This window comes from Vidua chalybeata, chromosome 2, assembly GCF_026979565.1.
Source record: "Vidua chalybeata isolate OUT-0048 chromosome 2, bVidCha1 merged haplotype, whole genome shotgun sequence".
NCBI lineage: Eukaryota > Metazoa > Chordata > Aves > Passeriformes > Viduidae > Vidua > Vidua chalybeata.
In genome coordinates this window covers 27,081,731-27,101,122 of record NC_071531.1, presented here as the reverse complement: position 1 = coordinate 27,101,122, position 19,392 = coordinate 27,081,731, and the positions used below count along the sequence as shown (strand labels likewise).

At 41.1% G+C, this 19,392-nt stretch overlaps 1 protein-coding gene and 1 long non-coding RNA gene across 7 annotated transcripts in view; one reads left to right on the top strand and one right to left on the bottom strand.

Annotated features, from left to right (window-relative positions):
* Nucleotides 1-19,392, top strand: part of LIMS1 (LIM zinc finger domain containing 1) — a 67,931-nt gene that overhangs the window by 30,593 nt on the left and 17,946 nt on the right. For 2 of the 6 annotated variants that reach the window (XM_053935595.1, XM_053935601.1), the window contains exon 1: nt 18,144-18,325. The exons of the other annotated variants lie outside the window; for them this stretch is intronic. In XM_053935595.1, coding sequence (XP_053791570.1) covers nt 18,144-18,325 — 182 coding nt within the window. Of the gene's footprint in view, nt 1-18,143; nt 18,326-19,392 lie in introns of those variants that run through there. 6 annotated transcript variants of the gene reach the window in all.
* Nucleotides 10,517-18,098, bottom strand: LOC128784219 (uncharacterized). Its single transcript, XR_008429402.1, has 3 exons — nt 17,808-18,098; nt 13,104-13,178; nt 10,517-10,986 (listed from the first exon to the last, which is right to left on the bottom strand). It is a non-coding gene; the product is annotated as an uncharacterized LOC128784219 (long non-coding RNA).

Sequence of the window (19,392 nt, the reverse complement as noted above, 5' to 3'; positions counted from 1 at the left end):
CCTTGCTCCATGTTCAGGCAGACAGAAGATTTTCCCATGTTTGCTTTTTTTTTTTTTTCTTATTATTGGAATAGTATATGTGGAATGAGAGCAGGTATCTCTGCCACACTTCACCGAAACCTTGTGGGCTGCCAGCCATGGAGGTGGAGATGCCTTTGGTACTGCCAGGATGAGATAGGACCCCTGTTCTCACCACAATAACCCTACCTTCCCTTTGCCCCATCAAATCCCAGAGGACTTCAGTGGGTTGAGTGCATCACTGCTCTGAAGAGTTGAGCACACCATAGAATCATTGAATAGTTTGGGTTGGAAGGGATCTTTAGGAGCATCTAGTTTCAACCTCCCCCCTTGCAGTGGGCCAGTACATCTTGCACTAGACCAGGTTGCAACCATCATGTAGGCTTTTACTTTACATTGTATGGCAGGGACACACATTAGTAAATGAGGTTTAACAAAAACTAGTAACTACTAAATTGCAATTGCTAAATCCCACTTGGTCAGCTGGAGCATGGACATAAATCCAAAACTCTGCTTTGTAGTGTGGACATAGATAGATCAAGTGCCTCAGTACTTAGCCTAATCCACAGATTAAATCTGCTTGCTTCAGGATAGATTTATCACTAAGTGGAACACGGGAAGAAACATCAAAACAGGTGTTGGAATGACATTAGACAAGGAAGGAAACATATAATTACTTATTTAACTCCTTGAATCAACAGTTTCGGCTCCCATGAAGCTTTAAAATTCTAGTTTCAAGGTGTGTGTCCTTAGCATTTGAGCTTGGTATTCTCTCTGTGCATTTCATTTTATCACTGCCAGTCCCAGCAGGGACCTCACAGTGTGGTACACTATTCCTTGACACCCAAACCCATTAGCGGGGACTCATTCTGCAGGCGCAGAAGGGTGTGAAGCTTTGTTGGCATCAGCACATCATTTGTGTGCTTCAGGGATTCTTGCAAAACTGCCAGAAGGGTTATTGCCACCTTCCTTCATTTTCTGCGGCAAGTCCTTTGCTGAGGTGTATAAGCCTTTTCCTTCACTTTAAAGTATGCTTTCTTCCAAATCTTGTGAGAAATAGTAGAAGACGGTCACTCTTGTACACATTCCTCTGGAAACTGATTCCAGTGATAAACGGCATGGAGGAATGTGCTCCTTTGAACACGCAGCCACCTTGTAACTGTGAGCACACTACAGGCATTCCTATGGTGTTCTTAGAATACTCTTCTGATTATTGTTTTGACTGACTGTGCTGCCATGAAAACAGTTTTTTTCTATCGATTTGAAAATCTTCAAGTAAATTTAATTGAGATTTGGTAGTTTTTTTCAAAGTTTAGAAAAAACCCCAAAAACAAGAACGTGCCACTAGAGTGAATAACAACTTTTCCGTGTGGAATAAGAGACCTAAAACTTCATCTGTTCTGGTTTCTATAGCTAGTGTATATTCTCATATAGGCTTATGAAGAGATGTCCTGAATTTGAAGCACTTGACATTTATTGTTATTCCTAAATTCAATTACATGTTTTCCAGCATAATGAATTGCTGTTCACATCCCTTTGAATGTAGTATAAAGTAGCCAGGCATAACCTGTCTATCTGAAAAGATTTTTAAACTGGAAAATTCTGCTGAATACCTAGACTCACCAGAACAGCAGTACTTTCATAGAAATTTAATGGAGAGCACTGGAGGAGGCCTGGAGTATCAAGGTAGGACTCTGTAGGACTGCTGTGAAAACTCAGCCATGAGCCTTGTCCCGCATAATTAAAAAGTTATTTACTGCTTGTGATGAATGAAGGACTGTATACTTTGTCTCATTTCCACCTTGTGCTGGTTAGACGTGGGGGAATAGTTTCCTCTACTGAAAGACAGGTACCACAATGATTATCCATCACATCACAGCAGCAATGCTGGCTTTCTCTGGGGGCAGGAGGATGGTCAGTTGCATGAGGGAAGAGTCACGCACTGGAAAATGAAGAGTAAACTTCAAAGCACAGGATATACAAGAAAGCTGTGCATTACTGGTAATGAGAAAAGCTGTGGTAACTTGGCTGGTCCTCAAAAATTCTGATGGAATGTGAAAGGTCCAAGTGGCCTCATCCCACATGAGAAGAATGTAATTTCTCAAAAAAAAGGAATTATAAACAGAAGATAGGGGCTAGGAAGGTAAAAAGGGGTGTGGGGAGCAGGAGGCACTCACTGGGGAAGCTCTTCTTGGAGAGCCACGTCTATTGAAGTTGCTTTGTGGAAGCATTTAAGTGAGTTAGTCGAGAAATAACATTTGTGTTCTGCAATGTCTCTGCAAAAAAACACCCTTATAACTTGTATTTGATACTCATAACCTAAAGTTTGACTGTTTGGGTGAATTCAGATTTGAAACCTTGTCTCTTGTGAGGATTCATGGTGATCCCACAGGGCAGAAAATGAGTCCAGTTTGCATTTCTTCTTGTAGAAAACTTTTAGCTTGTTCTGAAGCCCTCCAAGAAAGTGTTTTCTATATCAGCATAGATCCCTGTTGGAGTTTGCTGAAGAGGCCTGTGAAATGGAGCTATGGAGCTGAATCCCTGGTCTTACTTTAAAAACCTAACCATCTTGCCCTCCTTTATATTTAGGTGGATTTGATCTGTATAACAACTCATTTTTGTGTCTGGACTTGCTGTATTAATTTAATTTGCATACTCTGTCTTGGTGCAGCTCTGGTTTCCAAGGACATTTGAGTAAAAGTTGTTGCCCAAGCACAGCAGCTGATCATGCAGATAAATAAACGTTTAATGAAGTGATGTGTTTCGAATTAATGCAATGTGCAGCAAAGTGGGTGAAGAATTGTCCTTTTATTTTTTATTGGCTTGTATCATGTTTAATACAGAAGTATTCAGTATATGCTGAACAGATGCCTACTGTAGTGAATAAGAATCTATGAGCAAATTTATAGGTAATAGTTTAATTTCAACAGTTTACAAAGAGCTTTTTCACAGAAAAAAATGTACTCATCACTTTTTAGATTATTATCTAAAATTGATTATTTGGACAAAAATAAGTCATTTGTACACAGATATTTAAAGCAGAGTATAAACTGTTGGTAATGTATAAAAGCTGCTGTGCCATGAACATCTGTCATCTGCCATCCTGAACCTCCACTCATAACAGCATTAACTTTTCATTGGATCGCTGATTGACTGAGTGCAGGGAATTGGCATTTAATTATGTTTAAGCTTATCCTACTGAGTACTGAGAAAAAAGCTTTAAATACTTCATTTGAAACTGGAATGCAGCGTGTTTAGGCAAATATTGTGATTGTTCTTGCTTTTATTTTCTGAGGATGGGAGCTCAGATGTGTATAGCTTGTTGACAGTTCAGTGTGTGCAACCCTCTAATATCATGTAAATCACTTTGAATTTTTGCAACCATTATCTGTTTGGCATGTTATGTGATTCCTTTTCCAAAACAATTTTGTTATTTTTCCATTGTGTGATGTTTAATATTATGCACTGATGACATTCCAGACTGAAGCATATTGATAGTATTATATAAAACTACTGAGTTTGTGTTCAGTCTGGTAATCTCAACAAAATTGGTGTCATATGATATACCCAGTATTACCTATGTTACACATTTTTCCTTTAGAGAAATTAAAAAATACTCTTACATATATTCTGCTACAAAATAAACACTTCAGTAATGAACTCTGTAATTCATACCAGATAGAACTTGTTTCCTATAATAGTCAAAACAGTCCTTGCAAATTGTTAGGTTTCTTGGCTTTTATTAAATGCAAATTCATTTTAAAAACACACCTTCCCAATTCACCATGTAGAAGTAAAATCTCTGAATTAAGTTTTTTGTTTATATGTGTCAAGAATAATGTCAAAGACATAGTAAACATTTTTCAAGAAGTGGTAAGCTTTTTTGATGCCTCCTGAAATGAAGTGCTTTATTTACTACTAAAATTTTACTATGTGAAATGAGACACAGAGCTTGCAAAATTGCCAGCTAACCGCCTTCCTGCCTTGCAGGAAACTTCAAGCACTTCCATTCCTGTTTTACAATTACACAGGACACTCCATCACTACAAAATGTGACACACTGGTATAGTAGTTTATAGCTGAGAGTAGGAAGACAATTACTTTGTGGTTTTCTTCTGATTTTCAAGGTAGAAAAAGAAAAATGCACAGAGCCGTTGTGTTCCTAAAAGAGCATTTTAATGCTAGTTACTGAAGTTACTTTGTGGCACACTTTGCTGCATTAACCTCCCTGTCAGAGCTTGCCAAAGTGCTTGAGTACCTCTGACTTTTCATAGCTTTAATGACTTTCCTTTTGTCATTAATTAGAACAGGAAAGCGTGAACAGCTCATTGCAGTCCTGGAGATGTGTAGCTTTGTGCGGAGGCGCTGGGAGAGCCGCCTGCTTTGCCCAGCACAGGGCAGGGTCGTGCCTGTCGGGGCGGTGAGAGTTCGAGGAAAGCTGGAGAGAAGGGGGTTGAGCTTGTCGCACACATCCCTTAGGTGTGATCAAGAGATAAAGGAAATGTGGTGCCCTTTGGGAGGGTGTGTACCTATGAGAAACAGGAAGCAGCTCGGCGGGTGCCTGCCCTGCCTGCCTGCAGAGGTTGGTGGCTCCGGCGGGCGCAGGTGTGCTGCTGACACACCGCCCAGCCGCTGCTCTCCAGGCATCTTGGCAGGCGCGCTCCTCGGCTCCCACAGCTGGGAGAGGCGGGGGAAAGAAACCCAACCCAAAGCCAAAACACCCCTCCTCACCTTTAAAAAAAACCAACCCTCCTCCAGGTAGGGGAATATGACGGCTTTGCAGCTGAAAGAGTTGTCACATTCAGGTCTGTACAGGAGGAGACGGGATCGTCCTGACAGTGTCCTGCCCGGGTCACAGGAAGAGAACCTGAGGTGAGTGCAAATGGATGGTACTGCCAGGGCACCGAGCCCTTCTCTGCTGCCCGCTTGCTTCGGTGGTTGTAACAAACAAAATGCAACCACAGCTCTGGAAAGTTGCTGCAAAACATGCATCGAGAAGCAGCCCCGAGGCACGATATAAAAACCCCTGAAGGAGGGATAACAGGAGCCATACGATGACCTTGCGTGTACTGGCGATGGTGTGACAGCCTTCCCTGACTCTGGGAAGGGCAAATGTTAGCCAGTGTTTACTTTGGGATCCCTTCTGATGGCCAGCACTCGCAAGTAAATAAGCATTTTGGAGCCTGACAACTTTGCTCCGTCTGCTTTGAAGCTAGTTCTGGGTCACACAGGCTCTGTGGGCTGTGCTGCTTCTTGGGTTGTGGCACAGTCCCTGTGCCAGGCTGGTGGTGTGGAGCTGGGTGGCTGCTGGGCTCTGGGTTTCTTCATGGGGCATTCTTTGTTGTGGAATGGGCTTTAGACAAAAGCATGCAGCAGGGCCACTTAGCCTGACCTTACTCAGCAAGGGTGACCAAAAATTAGAAAGCCGTTTAATGTCTGGGGTTATCTTCCTGCTGCTGTGAACCTTTTGAAAAAAATTAATAATGAATTTGCAAAAAACCTCTGTTTGGAGCAGAAAGATCTGTTTGTAACTTGAGTAAGTGCAGACACCCCCCAGAAAAAAGTAAAAATGCTAAGATGTTTTTCTAAGTGTGCTCAGCATGAAAGCAATCCATTCCCACTTCAAGCTCCTCAGCAAAGGAACCTTGTGTATCTGCTAACAAAAGCTTCAGTGGAGAGGAAGTACTTCCTATCTTCTAATGTCTGTCTCATTGTATTTTTAGATTATTTTTCCTTGATAATGGTTGTGCGTCAGGTTGGAGTGCTGTGTAATTTGAAAGGTTGTTACTGTGTTTTTTTCAGCTATGTTAGCAATTTCTGAAGAATGGTTATTCGGACCTAGGGGATTTACTCTTTTGTTACAACTAAGGACCTTAATTGTGACAAAATGTGTGATTGTAACTTACAGAGATTATTTGCCATGAGCTGTCAGAAATATCATATCACTTCTAGGAATGTGTTCACTTGCAGGTCTGGTATGTGTGTTTGATATCTCTCTGTAGTATTAATTCTGAATTGGTTTCTGAGATGGATTTCTAATAACATTAGCAGTATATATGTTATATTCATATGACTGCAGTTGGAAGAATAACCAGACTTAGTAAAGTAAGAGATGGGCAGAGATTCTTGACATTTTTACATTTTTTAGTTTATTTTGTACAAAACTAGCAATGAGGAAAAATAGATCTATTTGGGGAAGAGAAAGCCTCTTTTTAAAGCATGTACATAAAAATGAGTACTAGCTCTGTATGGTTGTGTTGCTCTTATTACTATGCGTATCCAAGATGGGAATTAGATCATTTTGGCTGGATAGGGGGAAGGGGTTTGTTTACTGCACCAGTTGAAGTCTGGGTGTTTTCATCTCCTGAGCCTCTTCTGGTTAGAGATGAGAAACACATGAAATTGGTCTTGAGAAATAAAATCCAAATTAGAGGAAATAGCGAATCAGGGGCTTGTGAATCAGCAGAGGGCAGAGTGTTGGAGGTACAAGAAGATGAACAGAGCGTGGTCAGATGATGCTTTTAGAGCAGGGAGACAACCCATACCTGCAACCAGAGCTTATCTTATGTTTGCTAATAGCTTAAGCTGGTTCTTATTCAAACTAAACCTTGCTCCTTCCTAACCTATATTGTGATATTGCAGTGTGTTGCAAGGCAGGCTTATTTGTCATTTTTACTGCATTCTCCATGACAAAAGGCTATGGCACTATAAATACAGAATTATGACATATCAACAGGGCAAAGAGCAATTGGGAACAAAGAGGAAAAGCTCATTAGTTTTCTAAAAATGGAAAGCTCTAGTTTTTTCTATATATTCTCCCAGTGCCACTTAGATGCCTGTGCTTAGCAAATACTTTCAGGGTATCTAAAGTCCACAAGAAAGACAAGAGGTTTCTTTTATGTCAGCTAAATATATCTTGCCATCCATGGCTTTTCAATGCCTTCCCATAGTATCTCTCTCCAGTTCTTTGTTCTAGTGCCCTTGTATTTTGTTTTACATACATATTAATCCAGATGTGTTAAATAATATCAGCCCTCAAGCAACATTTCACTGAAACCTGCTTTCTCAGTTCAAGTAGTGTTCTTCTAATCCTGGGCCAAAATGTACTCAAGATGCCAGTGTCCCCAGGTCACCCTTTGAGAACTTCTGTATTTAAAACCTTTAATTTCAGCTGCTGGATCCAGCCATCACAGTAGGAGCCAGATGTGCTTGGTAGGACAGGGACCTGTGTACCTGCAAACTTCAGCTGAGACACAGCCAAGTGTTGGCATTACAAAGCAGTTCAGCAGGGCTTGGTGCCAAAATTCTGCATTTTTCTTTCCTGGGAATGTCAGTGTGATTTGTACTTAAAATGTGTGGGATTGCTAATAATTAGGGAACTGTGAAACAAAGTACTGAAACTCCTAAATGTGCACCAGAACATATGTTTGTCATATAATGTATGACATACATTTAATTTGTCCTGACAGCACAGCACATTGGTGGGGATGGGAAATTTGACTTCTCTTTCTGTCTCACCCATGTGTCACTTAACAATCCTCTCTGGCAGCCTTTTAATCTGCTGCTAGAGATGCAACTTGTGCTTTACTGACTTTTTAAGGAGCTACAGCCTGTCTGTGCCATGTAAAAGGTGGTCTGGATAGCTCATTCTTTTCTTGAACTTGCGCAGTACAAAAATGTGCTTGGTTTAGACCTCCATTGAGGCCAGGGTGCTGAATGCAGACCTCTCTTTGCCTGTTTGAGCAGACTCACTAGCTCATAAACCTAAATTATACGGGATGCTCCCTGGGTGCAGAGTTCAAAATGCAGGAGGACGCCAGGCACCTTTATCTCTCTCCTGTGTGCAACAGATGCAGCCATCCTTGAACTAAATGCAACCTGAAAAATCTGCTTTTCAGAAGAGACTGTTCTGAAGACTTGTTCTTTTCCAGCTATATTGATTCACTGGGAAAACGATGACATCTTCTGTAGGTCTTGTCTTGCTTTGTCTTTAGAAACAGCATGTAAAAATTCTGACTGTATGCTGAGCTATTCTTTCTTGCTTTTCTCAGCAAACAGGATGCAAAGGAAATTGTACACATATATTTATGATTAATCATTAGGAATCACTTAACAATAGCAGTATGGTTGCTATTTTTGCTCTTTCCCCTTCTCATCCCATGGGTTTTTGTAAAAATAGAATGATTCCTCTAAAAGAATTGATACTATTAGTTCTCAAGGCTCAGTACAAGGTAGTTGCAAAAGAAGAGGCAATTGTCTTTGGGGTTTTTTTTTGGCAATTACACTTAAAAATTAATTTGATCACTGGTAGCTACTATCTGTAGCTCTCTTTTCCAATTCCTTAAGCATTCAAATGCCATTAAAAATATAAATGACTTTTAAAGAGGTTGGTCTCAAGTTTTTTACCAAACAGTAAATTTCAGCATTTACAATAAATAATCATTGATGAGCTTCCATCAGTGGCTGTCGGTCACTCGTAACTCACTGCTCTGTTCTGTGCAGAAAGCACTGTAGGTGTTTTCCATATTAATAGTTTTAATTTATAGTTGCATTCCTTTTGCTCTCTGCTGCTGAAGCTGATGGGTACATGCATGTGAGTAGGTGCAGACAATCTTCTGCTGGATCTGTTCAGGCTCCTGCCTGCCTCTGCACATTGACTCCAGGCTGGAAGGCATGTGGATGTGCCCCAAAATTTCAAGCACAAAGACTTCCTTGCAGATGAAACAGGAGGCATAAGCACATTGTTACGTCCCACTGAGCCTTTGGGGGATAGGCTCTGCACAGCAAGGCTTTTTGGTGAGTGTAAAAAGAAACACATGAATAAAATTCCCCCCATGGGCAACACGGTAGGGCTGTCTCCCTTTCTTTATGAGATACAGCGTTCAGGAGTTTTGCAAGGTCACAAATCTCTTTAACGTGCCATCAAAAGCACATGTGTAGCAGCCAGACAAGGTGTACAGCTGTTTCCAGCCATACATCAGCTCTGAAGACCTGCTCTTCCTAGGAAGAAGGAATGAAAATCATGGTCAGGGACTGTCTGGGAAACCAGGGACCTGTTGAGCCTTCAAATGCTTTAGGGTACTGAGAGCCAGTTAAGCTTCCTGTCTGCACCTGGAAGCTTATTTAAATTTGATTTCTCCTGGTAATGTTTCTTTATAGCATCACCAATGTCAACAGTTATATGGCTGCTTTCTGTGAGAGTTATTTAACTTGCTCACCCTGCCAGTGTCACCTACAGGTGAAGCAGTAACTATTCCATACCTTGGTAAAAAAAGTGATTAATTTATTAAAGCAGGAAAAACTTTAAAAGAAGTGCTAAGACAAAAAAATTGTGCTTCTCCCTAATAACTAAATACACCCTAATAGCTAGAATAGTGGAGAGCTGAGTGCTACAAATACTCATTTTAATCAGGTGCTTGAGAGCTCTGAACTAAGAAACACTTCAGCTTGTCTGCTAGCTGCTCTAATTGAAGAAGGGATTTGTCCATGTAAATGTAACACTGAATTGGTACTATTAATTAGAGTAGCTTACAGCCAACAAAAATATGCTTCATGGTTAGATTTAAATATTGGGATACCTAGAATTTGCATTGTGCCTTTGTTTGAGCTACCCACATGACTAGAGGCTTTACTGTTGATTTGTGCTGTACTTTTCATTGCTCTAGGGGTTAAAATAACTCCTGAGGAACACACCCTTTTTTGCTTGCCTTCTCTCTCACCCCCTGTCTCCTACATTGCATAACAACTAAGTGATTTTGTTTGACTTGCTCACCCGGACTATCACCTCTCATGACTGCAAATGACCGCAGATAGCTGCTTGTGTAACATCAACCAAAGCAGTAACTGCTTTTCCTCTTAAATCTATGATTTTAGTAAACATGTAAGCTTCAATTAGGATTTTAATTATAGCAATTAGGATTTGCACTGCTCTTATTTACAGGATTAGCTGACTAAAGGTAAATTGCACATTTCTTTTGCTATTGTTTTCATGTGTCCTGATGATACCTACCCAGAGGTGTTCTCTAAAGAAAATGTACTGTGATTGCTTATTATTCTTCATTATAATTAAGCTGTCCTTTGAATGCAGTCTGTCATACTGAAGTAAGTTTACACACAGAAGAGAAAAACTAAATTATGCCAATGTTACCACTTAATAAAAATTGCTAACTTGCAGGTATTTGGGAGAAAATTTTAAAAGGTTGTAAGTTTGGATTCCCTTTCTGTATATTTTTATTTTGTTTTCCTGAGGTCTCTGAGCTGTTCTGGGAAACCTGAAGCTAGCTGATACAGTGTCCTCGAGAGGACCATGAGCCTTTTACATGATGCTCTCCAGGCATGGGAACAGTTTGCCAAGTATGCTGCTTCTGAGGATGGTTAAAGGCTGATGCCTGTGGAGGGAGGTAGAAGGAAAGAGTGAGCCTTTTATGGGATTGCCCTTGGTAGTTACCCCAGCTTGCCATCAGCTGTGGCTTAGGGACTTCCTATGGAGTTTGTGGCATTCAGTGTTTTTTCCTTCAATTAACTCTTCTGGTCTTGTTTTGCACCCAGCAATCTCAGGGCATTTATTAAGTCACTCAATGCTCTGAATTTTCATGTGTATTGTCTGATGATGTAGTACACATAGTTATGTGGTTTTTCCTTGCTTGATTTGTCATAGCTTAGGCTGCCATTGTTCAATTTTCATCTTTGATATATTCCAGCTTTGTAGAAATTCTCATTTTAGGTAGTTGCTGGTAGAATTCTGAAATGATGGCTTCATATATAATACTCTGTGAACAGTGTTTTTTGATGATACTGCTCAATTTTGCCAGCAGATTCTAAGTCATCCTGTGATGTGTCTTTATAGATGAACCTTTCTGATCTTTTGGAGCCTTTTGTCCAGGAAGAGAAATTTGGGTTCTGACTTCTGTGACATATTTCCTTGTAGCTCTTCTGCTGTTTCTGGCTGCCCTAATGGCCATAATAGAACTAGAAAAAAATGAATTAAAAAAACTTTTACTATTAGCCTCCAAGGAAGTAACATACTGACAAACAAAGATAGCAATACCTGGCAGCATTTCTCAGCTTGTGCCTTTTTAAATTAAAGATTCAAAATATTTAAACTGTTCCAGCAAGGAATGAGTGGACAAAGATAGAGCAAATGTGAAATGATGTTTGTCTTCTCTAGCATATAAAATCCATGCATGCCACACTCTTCATAGATCATAAAGTTCTTGATCCCAAGGTGAGTCTACCTTTTGAACTCTGTTTCTATGCAACTATTGGACTCCCACTCAGAGTCATGCCTCAAAACTGCCCTGGCTGGTCCCCTTGTTCCAGTCTGGGAAGTTTGCATTGAAAGCTATTTGTCCTGCACAATATTTGGCTTTCTAGTTTTTGTTTTGTATATTTCTTCTCACTGACTTCAGAGACTGAAGTGAAGCATACCCTATATTTCTGATACATTGCAAAGTTGGTCCTAATATATATACTTTTTAAAAGGATATTGTAGCAGTGCAGCTTCAGAATAGGATAACTCCATGAGCTGCCAAGTTGCAGGTTATGAATTTTGCCTGAAATATACAAGTAATTGCATAATTTTAAACTCAAATTCTTTCTAAAATGCTTTCTAAAGCTACTCCTCAGATTACTCCAGGGTATGTAGCAAAGCAAAAGGAAGCTTGGCAGGGCTTGAACCCCTCAGATTGAAAGCTCAAACCGCTGTCATCTTCCCTCTTTCCATTGCTTCTCTTCTGTCAAACAAAAAACCTGCTGTTCTTTTGGATGATCCCAGCAGTATATTCTTGTGAGGGGTAACTTCAATATCTTCTTCCCTCATAGGTGATATAATAGATACTGTAAGTGTCCACTGCTGCTTTACTTATTGAGGATTAGTCAGGTGTTTGGACAGAAACCATTACTTTAAGAAAAACCTGGCAAAAAGGTTTAAAAAAACCTTGCCAAACCTTTTGCTAGAAAAATGCATGGAACTTTGCACAAACTGCTAACTGAAATTCATTCATGTTTACTTGACAGGTGTGCTACTAGCATTGAATAGCTAATAAATGTATAGTGCAAGATGAAGACCTTTAGTTTGTATTTTCCTAAATGTTAAGATTGTCATAATGAACTCAAAATGTTATTTGGTGTTAGTGTTATTTGTTGACACATTACTCATTCTTGAGTCTTATGAACATAAACTGCTTCTGGTTGTTCTCTTGGCAGTTGAATATTAGGGCTATTATTATTTCATGCTGCTGTATTAGCTGCAGATGGCTTAGCTGTCTGCCATCTTCTGCAGGTTTTAAAGCCTGGTGATGCTGTAGTGAATGTAGGAAGAGAAAAATGTGAAACTGAAACCTGGAGTGACTAATAATTACAATTTGGTATGTGTGTGAGAGAAGAGGAACAGCTGAGGAGATGTTTTCTATAACACATTATACTTCTGCTAAAAATTAATTCAGGCAATGAAAAAACTTGCACATCATCATATAGGAGCTCAAACTAATGAAGGTGAGAAGAGATTATGTTGCTGAAAGTGTAGATTAATAGTAATAAAATAATAATAAAAGATGTGTGTAACGTGCGGGTTACTGAAGCTGTAGGTCAGTCCTCAGCATGGTGTCTCCAGTGGAGATGTGACTATAATAAGGATGTTGCTGTGGGCTGGGAAGCCTGGTTTTGCAGTTATCTCTGCCCTACAAGGAGCTGTATGGATGTACTGGAAGTCTTTCCTGATTGCTGGGGTGTTATGTTGAGTCATAGTATTAATTATAGCTCCTGGATGAGCTGCTCAGATCATGGTGTTCAGCTTGTCAAAGCTTTGGTTCCACATAGTGCAGGCAGATGACTCAGGCAGAATCAAAGGCTGGCATTTGCCTTTACGCTGAGGATTCAGTGGAGGATTTTTGGTGGATGTCAGTTACAGATGACATGAACTGAATATTTGTGCTAGGAAGCCATTACCCTAAAGAGAAATATGTTACTACATTTTAGAATCATAGAATCATTTAGGCTGTAGCAACCTCTTAAGATTATCAAGTCCAATTAATAACCCATCACTGCCAAGTCCACCTCTAAACTATGTCCCCAAGTGCAACATTTACCTGTCTTTTAAAAAGTTTCAGAGATGTTGACTCTGCTCCACTTCTCTGGGTAGCCCGTTCCAAATGCTTGACACCCTTTGCATTAAAAAAAAAAAAAAAAAAAAAAAAAAAAAAAAGGAAGAAGAAAAGAAATTTAATGTCCAATCTAAACTTCCCTTGAGGCAACTTGAGGTTGTTTCTTCTTGTCCTGTCACTTTTTTGGAGCTTGGCGGACTTAATCTTCTCTTTTCAGGCTTGAAAACGTGGTTCTTTTCAGAGCGAGTGTCTCAGGGACATTTGATGTGCAGCCCCTAGTATTGGGTGGCTGACCTTTTTTATTATTCTTAAATTGCAAATGAGGATGTGTTATATGAAATCCATCAGTGCAAATGTATCCTTAAAAATTATAGAGTTGGAGGAATTTGGATGCCATAACGAAATAGACATGCAGTTGACTATGCAGGGTGCAAATTTCAAGAATAACCAGTCATGTACTGTGTCTCATGCAACACAAAATTATTTGAGTTCATGAGCTTCTCATATATGATAACGGTTTGTTTTGTTTTTCCTGTCTGCACAGGGTTGAAAGAAACAGTAGTGGGGGAGGAAGAGATGAATGTTTTAAAGAGTATAAAATATCTGTACACAGAAGTCATTACTTGGTTTATACAGAGCACAGCTTCATTTGGTAATAGATGTAACCAGCAGGAAGAAAACACAATACTTTGCTGAAATATTACTTATAACAGGAAAATGCTGTAGTTGCATATTGCTCTCCCTTTCTACAAATTCTGTCAGAGGCTGATATTTCACTGTGCCTGAATGACTGAAAAACATTGTGTGGGCAGCTGCTGCTTACCTGTCTATTCCAGTTATATTTACTTCCTTATGGAGAGATGGAATGTGAACCTTCTCTGTTTATGGAGACCAAAGCATTTTTTGGACATGTTTATACTAGAATAAATTTATACTGAAGGATATGAAACAGCTAGAATTGCCTTTTTGTTTGCCCTGTTTAAACTCCCACCACATAAATTTAATTAGGCATTTTGAGGTGAAGACTAAAGAATGAAACTTTCAGGAACACTCAGAATACACCTGATTTTTACTGCGGTGGTTTCAAGATGGTTTTCCATAATTTTTAATAGAAAAAGTAGTTAGAGCAGTGCTGAGCACATGCGAAAATCCAACCTGTAAAAATATGCATTTGAATTATATAAAAGATTCATACCTTTTTTCAAACTGCCTTAGGAGACCAGAAAGTATTTTATTGCTTAAGAGATAAACAGTTGCAACAACCAGAACCCAAGAGTGTTTTTAATTTCAATAAAAAACCCCCACAAAAGGTCAACTAGTGCTTTAAAATGTTGGTGCAGAAATCAGAGCAGGGCACTGCAAGCCCACGCGTCTTTTGCAGCCAAACTTCTTTTCTAGGTTGTTCTGTATTTTGCGTGTGAGAGTCACTGCATAGCAGCTGTTAATGCACCATTGAAATGAAGGCACTCGTGCCTATGGGGGAAGTGGTGGGATGCGCTGTGCTTACTCATCCCCCGCCTGTCCCCACGGCTCTTTCGGCGTCCCGGCAGCGCCGGCGCTGCAGCAGTGTGTCCCGGTGGCACAAACAGGCTGCCAGGCAGCAGCTGCCTTTGCCAAGCACCTTGTTTGGAGCCGTGACTGTTCCGCACACGGCTATTTGTGGCACGGAGTGAAATGCTCAGCGGGCTTGGCTGGCCACGGAGCCGTCTCTGTAAGAGTCCCTGTGTGCCCCTGGCAGCCGCCGGCATGGGCAGCCAGGTTGGAAAGCTGTGCAGAGAAAGCAGCGTGGAGTGAGGTGGCAGTCATCCTTCAGCAGGGATTAGGCAGTGTGCCTGTTTTTGCTATTGTTTACCAAAGCCCTTCTGGTAACTGCAGTGGAACACTTCTCCCTCCCTTTTCTTACCATTTCCTTCAGCACCTTCCCTACCATCAGTTTTGGCTTCTGATGAGATCCTCAGTGTGCCAAGAGGAGACCGTCTTTTTCTTTCATACCTACCTTTTCTAGTTGAACACTCAACTTCTTCCTTTTCTCTTCTCCCTAACACTGCATCTTTAACAACAGGCTGCTTGCTATGTTTTGTCCCATATCCCAGGGAATGCCCTTGGGAAGCTGCTGCTGCTGCAAAACAACCCCTTACATACTTCTCACTCCCCATGGACAGCTTCACCTCAGAGTAACCTAGAATTCTCTAATGAAAATGCAGTGTATTTTTAACAATGTATTTCAGATCTTGGCAGCATGCCTCCTATAAAATGTCAGAAAAGAAAAGGATGGCCAGCTGCTCTGGATTTGTGGATTATCAGACCTTTGCAGTAGAAACTCTGTTTTGCTTCAGTAGCATAAAGGCCCTTTTTAAACTCCTGTCAAGCTCCTGCTTGTTTATTGGAAAAAATTGGGAGCCATTCCTCCAGCAGCAATGGTAATATGACTGGAGAACCCACATATGGAGTCCTGTTACTTTGAAGGACTTATTCCTGACAAAAACTAGGAAGATAAAACCAGGCTTTTTGGATGGACATCTTACTGCACTAACTTGCTGTACTACTTGCTTTGCTACAGCCATGCAGAAGACTGCACAGTGGCAAGCTGAAGAAGCAATCAAATGTTTTCTTGTTGACCAAAGAGAATATGAGGCAGCAGAAGTGGCTTCCAACCACATTGGTCATCTGTGGATTTCAGGTTATTGCAAAATTGTAGTAGCCCACCAGGAGAAAGTCTCTAAGGGGCACTTTTGATTTGCAGCAGCATCTTCCCAGGAGAATTGTCTGTGATCTGGGACAAAATACAGGAAAAGAGTTGGGAAATTGTTGAGAAAATAATGATAAGAGGAAGAGATAGGCTGACTTGCTGTTTATTATCTTAGTGGTTTCATGCATCTTTACTAACCCATAAATCAGCATTTTTAGTCCACTGCAGTCAGTCTCACTGAAGTTTTTTATACCCACAGAAGCTCAGCACTGACCTGTGCAAAAAGTGTTGGGAAGCAAGATGAAGAATTGGCATCACTATACCTGCATGTCTGTTGGCAGACTGCACATTTTCATCACTCATTTCAGAGAATGCAGAAACCTTTTGTTCCAGGACTGCAATGGTGCTCTGGCAAGATCTTTGTGGCCTCAGGCTACAACCTGAGCATTGCTTCATCTGCAGCTTGCCCCATGACAGATAAAAATAGGGCTTGAGCTGCAGCCAGGCTGTGTCAGGGGTGAGGGTGCAGCCTCCTTAGCCTGTTAGAGCTTGACTCCTGGTAGCTCTGGCATAGGGTGAATAATCACACCTACAGACAGGCAAATAAGCAGGGTCATGCTGCCTGGGTCCCACCTACGCAGGGAAATGGCTTGCCTAGGGGGTTGCTCCTTGTTGAGGGGAAGTGAAGGCAAGACACTGACCAAACCCATTCCACAAATTTGTCAGCAGAAGCAGCAGTGTAGGACTGTGTTGGCTGAGCTGCTGGAAGGTGACTGCATGCAAGTTCAGGCCTGCATGGAGAGTGGCATGTGGGCTGCTGTATGCTTGCTGAGCAAGCTGTCCTAGGTGATGGTGAGAGATATGGCCAAAAAATATCACCAACCAGACCCTCTGTGGTAGGTCCTAGGGAAGGTGCAGGTATATTAAGAAATTGTAGCCTTGACTGGACATTCTGTCATATCCTGTGACAGTATAAGAGGAAATGGCCTCAAGTTGTGCCAGGGGAGGTTTAGATTGGAGATCAGGACAAATTTCTTCATGGAAATGTTGTCAAGCGCTGGAACAGACTGCCCAGGGAAGTGTTAGCATCACCATCCCTGGAGGTATTTAAAAGATGTGTAGATGTGGCACTTGGGGACATGATTTAGTGGTGAATGTAGCAATATTAGTTTAATGGTTGTACTCAGTGGTCTTGAGGTCTTTTCCAATCTAAATGATTCTATTACTCTCTCATCTTAGTTCTAGTTTCTCTATTTGTTCGTGTTACTCATCTCCTTCTTGTCATCCTCTGCTTCCTCATGCCCCCTCACAGACTAGCAGATTCTTCAGCTGCCAGTGTGCTGTGTGTCATGAGAACAGAGTGCATGCAGTTCTGCAGTTCAACTGATTGCTAACAAGGCTGAGACAGTTCAACACAAAAGTTAGTAGTTACTCAGGAGGGCTTCCCAAAAACCTTCCTTTTCTGCAGTTAGAAAGTGCTGGAAGCCGAGTATCCCACATCCACCACAAGCACTGTGCTTCAAAGAGGGAGAGCTTGAAAGAGTATAATTACTAGCTACAAATCTTACTTCAGTTAGTGTTCTTACATTGGATAGTTGTTCACATCACTGGAAATAAAGCTTTGGTTTTCCTCCTTCATATATTGTCCATTATGGCGTGTCTGTCAGTTTTGTTAATGGCCTGAGAAACACAACAGAAATCAAACCATCTGCCTGTACCTACCCCTTGTCTGAAGTACCGACAAGAGGAAAGACACATGTAGATAAATTCAACATGTATAACTTAGAAGACACAAGTGGAGCATTAAAGGCCAATTTTACAATGTAATTAACACACTATCGCATTAAAGCAATATTTACCCGGAGACAGGAGTCTTCTGCTTTCCACTGTTGGTTTGCCCATGATAAAATATTGTTGGACTCTGCCTCCACACCCCCTCAGCAGAAAAAAGCTGCAGCCAAGTTTGGTGGTGAACTTATTTGCTCACACAGGTTACTCACCACAGCTCTCCTGGGCAGCTTCTGTCAGCAGCCAGCAGCGAAGACCCTTTCCAGCATCCGAGTTTACATAAGGGCCTGGCAGGGGAGTGTTCTCCTCTGTGCACAGCCAGCCTCAGTAAATCTCAGCGTGACAGGCTCACAGCCCTGCCGCTGAACTTTTAACTTGAAGCTCTAGCAGGGTGCTGAGTAGCTCCAGCTACATGACACGAGCTGTGAAAGTAAATCACTTCGCTGGGAACAAGGGGAAGTCCAGCATATTGTTTTGCGGACTTTGCCTACAGTTTGTTTGCAGTATAAGCATAGAATATATACACCTGGGAAAGCAATCAGAGCGAGATGGACTTCCAGCGCAGAGCTCAGCCGTTCCCCATCCCAGAGGATGAAGAGGTTGCCTACAAGGTCGCTCCTGATGCTCACAACTCCGCAGGAAATGAAGGCGAGAAACCGGTGTCAAAATTGCAACGTAGGCACAGTGAAATAAAACTCTACAGAGAGTTTTGTGACTTTTATGCAAGATTGTAAGTTCATTCTGTTCAGCTTCGGGGTGTAACTGCAGTGACATTACTGGTGTATTGTACATAATGTATTTTATTATCTGGGGCTCAGGCTGTGCAAGCTGTTCTCTCATCCAGCCTTTGCCACTGTTCTGCTTGAAACATTGCCAGTTGTAACAGTCAACTAAAATTTGAATTGTTACTTTAAATTTCATCATTAATTGCATCAGAAATTTTTATCAGCAGTAAAAATGGTGTTGGAATTTTTTAAGTAGTCTCTCTGCCTTCAGGTTGTTTGCCATTTATTCTGGGCAAATGGGTAAACCACTTCATTAATGCAGAAGTATTACATACTTCACTAGTTTTACATATATGATGTGTTTCAAAGTGAAACACTTTTTCCTGAAGAGGGAAACTGTTTTTATTTGTTTTTGAACTTTGTTTCATGTTTTTGCTTGGATTATACTTTACGTACAGCAGTGCTTAGCATCCTTAATGCTCAAGCACTGTCGAAGTGATGATGAAAGATCCCAGTTTCTCTTGTGATTATTCTTCATTTAGATTGATAAGGAGGATGGGGAAATTGAGGTTTTGCCCCACAGAAAGCATACACAGTCGATGAAGACCATTGACAAGCTTTATAGTTGATCACAGTTTATGTGTATAGTCACTGCAGTTTGTCCATAGGTCTGTCTGTTATGTAGGGGTTAGACCGTCCTGTGTCTGATCTTCACGTGAAATTTGCCCACTCCTTTCACTGTGAGGGCAGCGGATATTTGGATTGCAGTTACTGTTTTCCTCATCTGCAAAGATCAAGTGAGAGAGAAAAAAAAGTGCCAGCTAATAATAACATGTCAGGTGTGACCTTGTGTAGGGCTCTTCTGTGGGACAGTGTAAGAAATAGATAAAACACATTCCATTTTGAACCACGTGCTAGGTGTTTCCTTGCTCCCTTGGATGGTGTGCAAGGAATGAATTCAATTCCTATTGAACATGGTAGGAGCCCAGAGGTCTTATCCCCTTGAAGAGATAAGAAGGAAGCCTTGGCATCTTGCAGAGGACTGTGGGCTCTGCACTTAGAGGCACAGCAT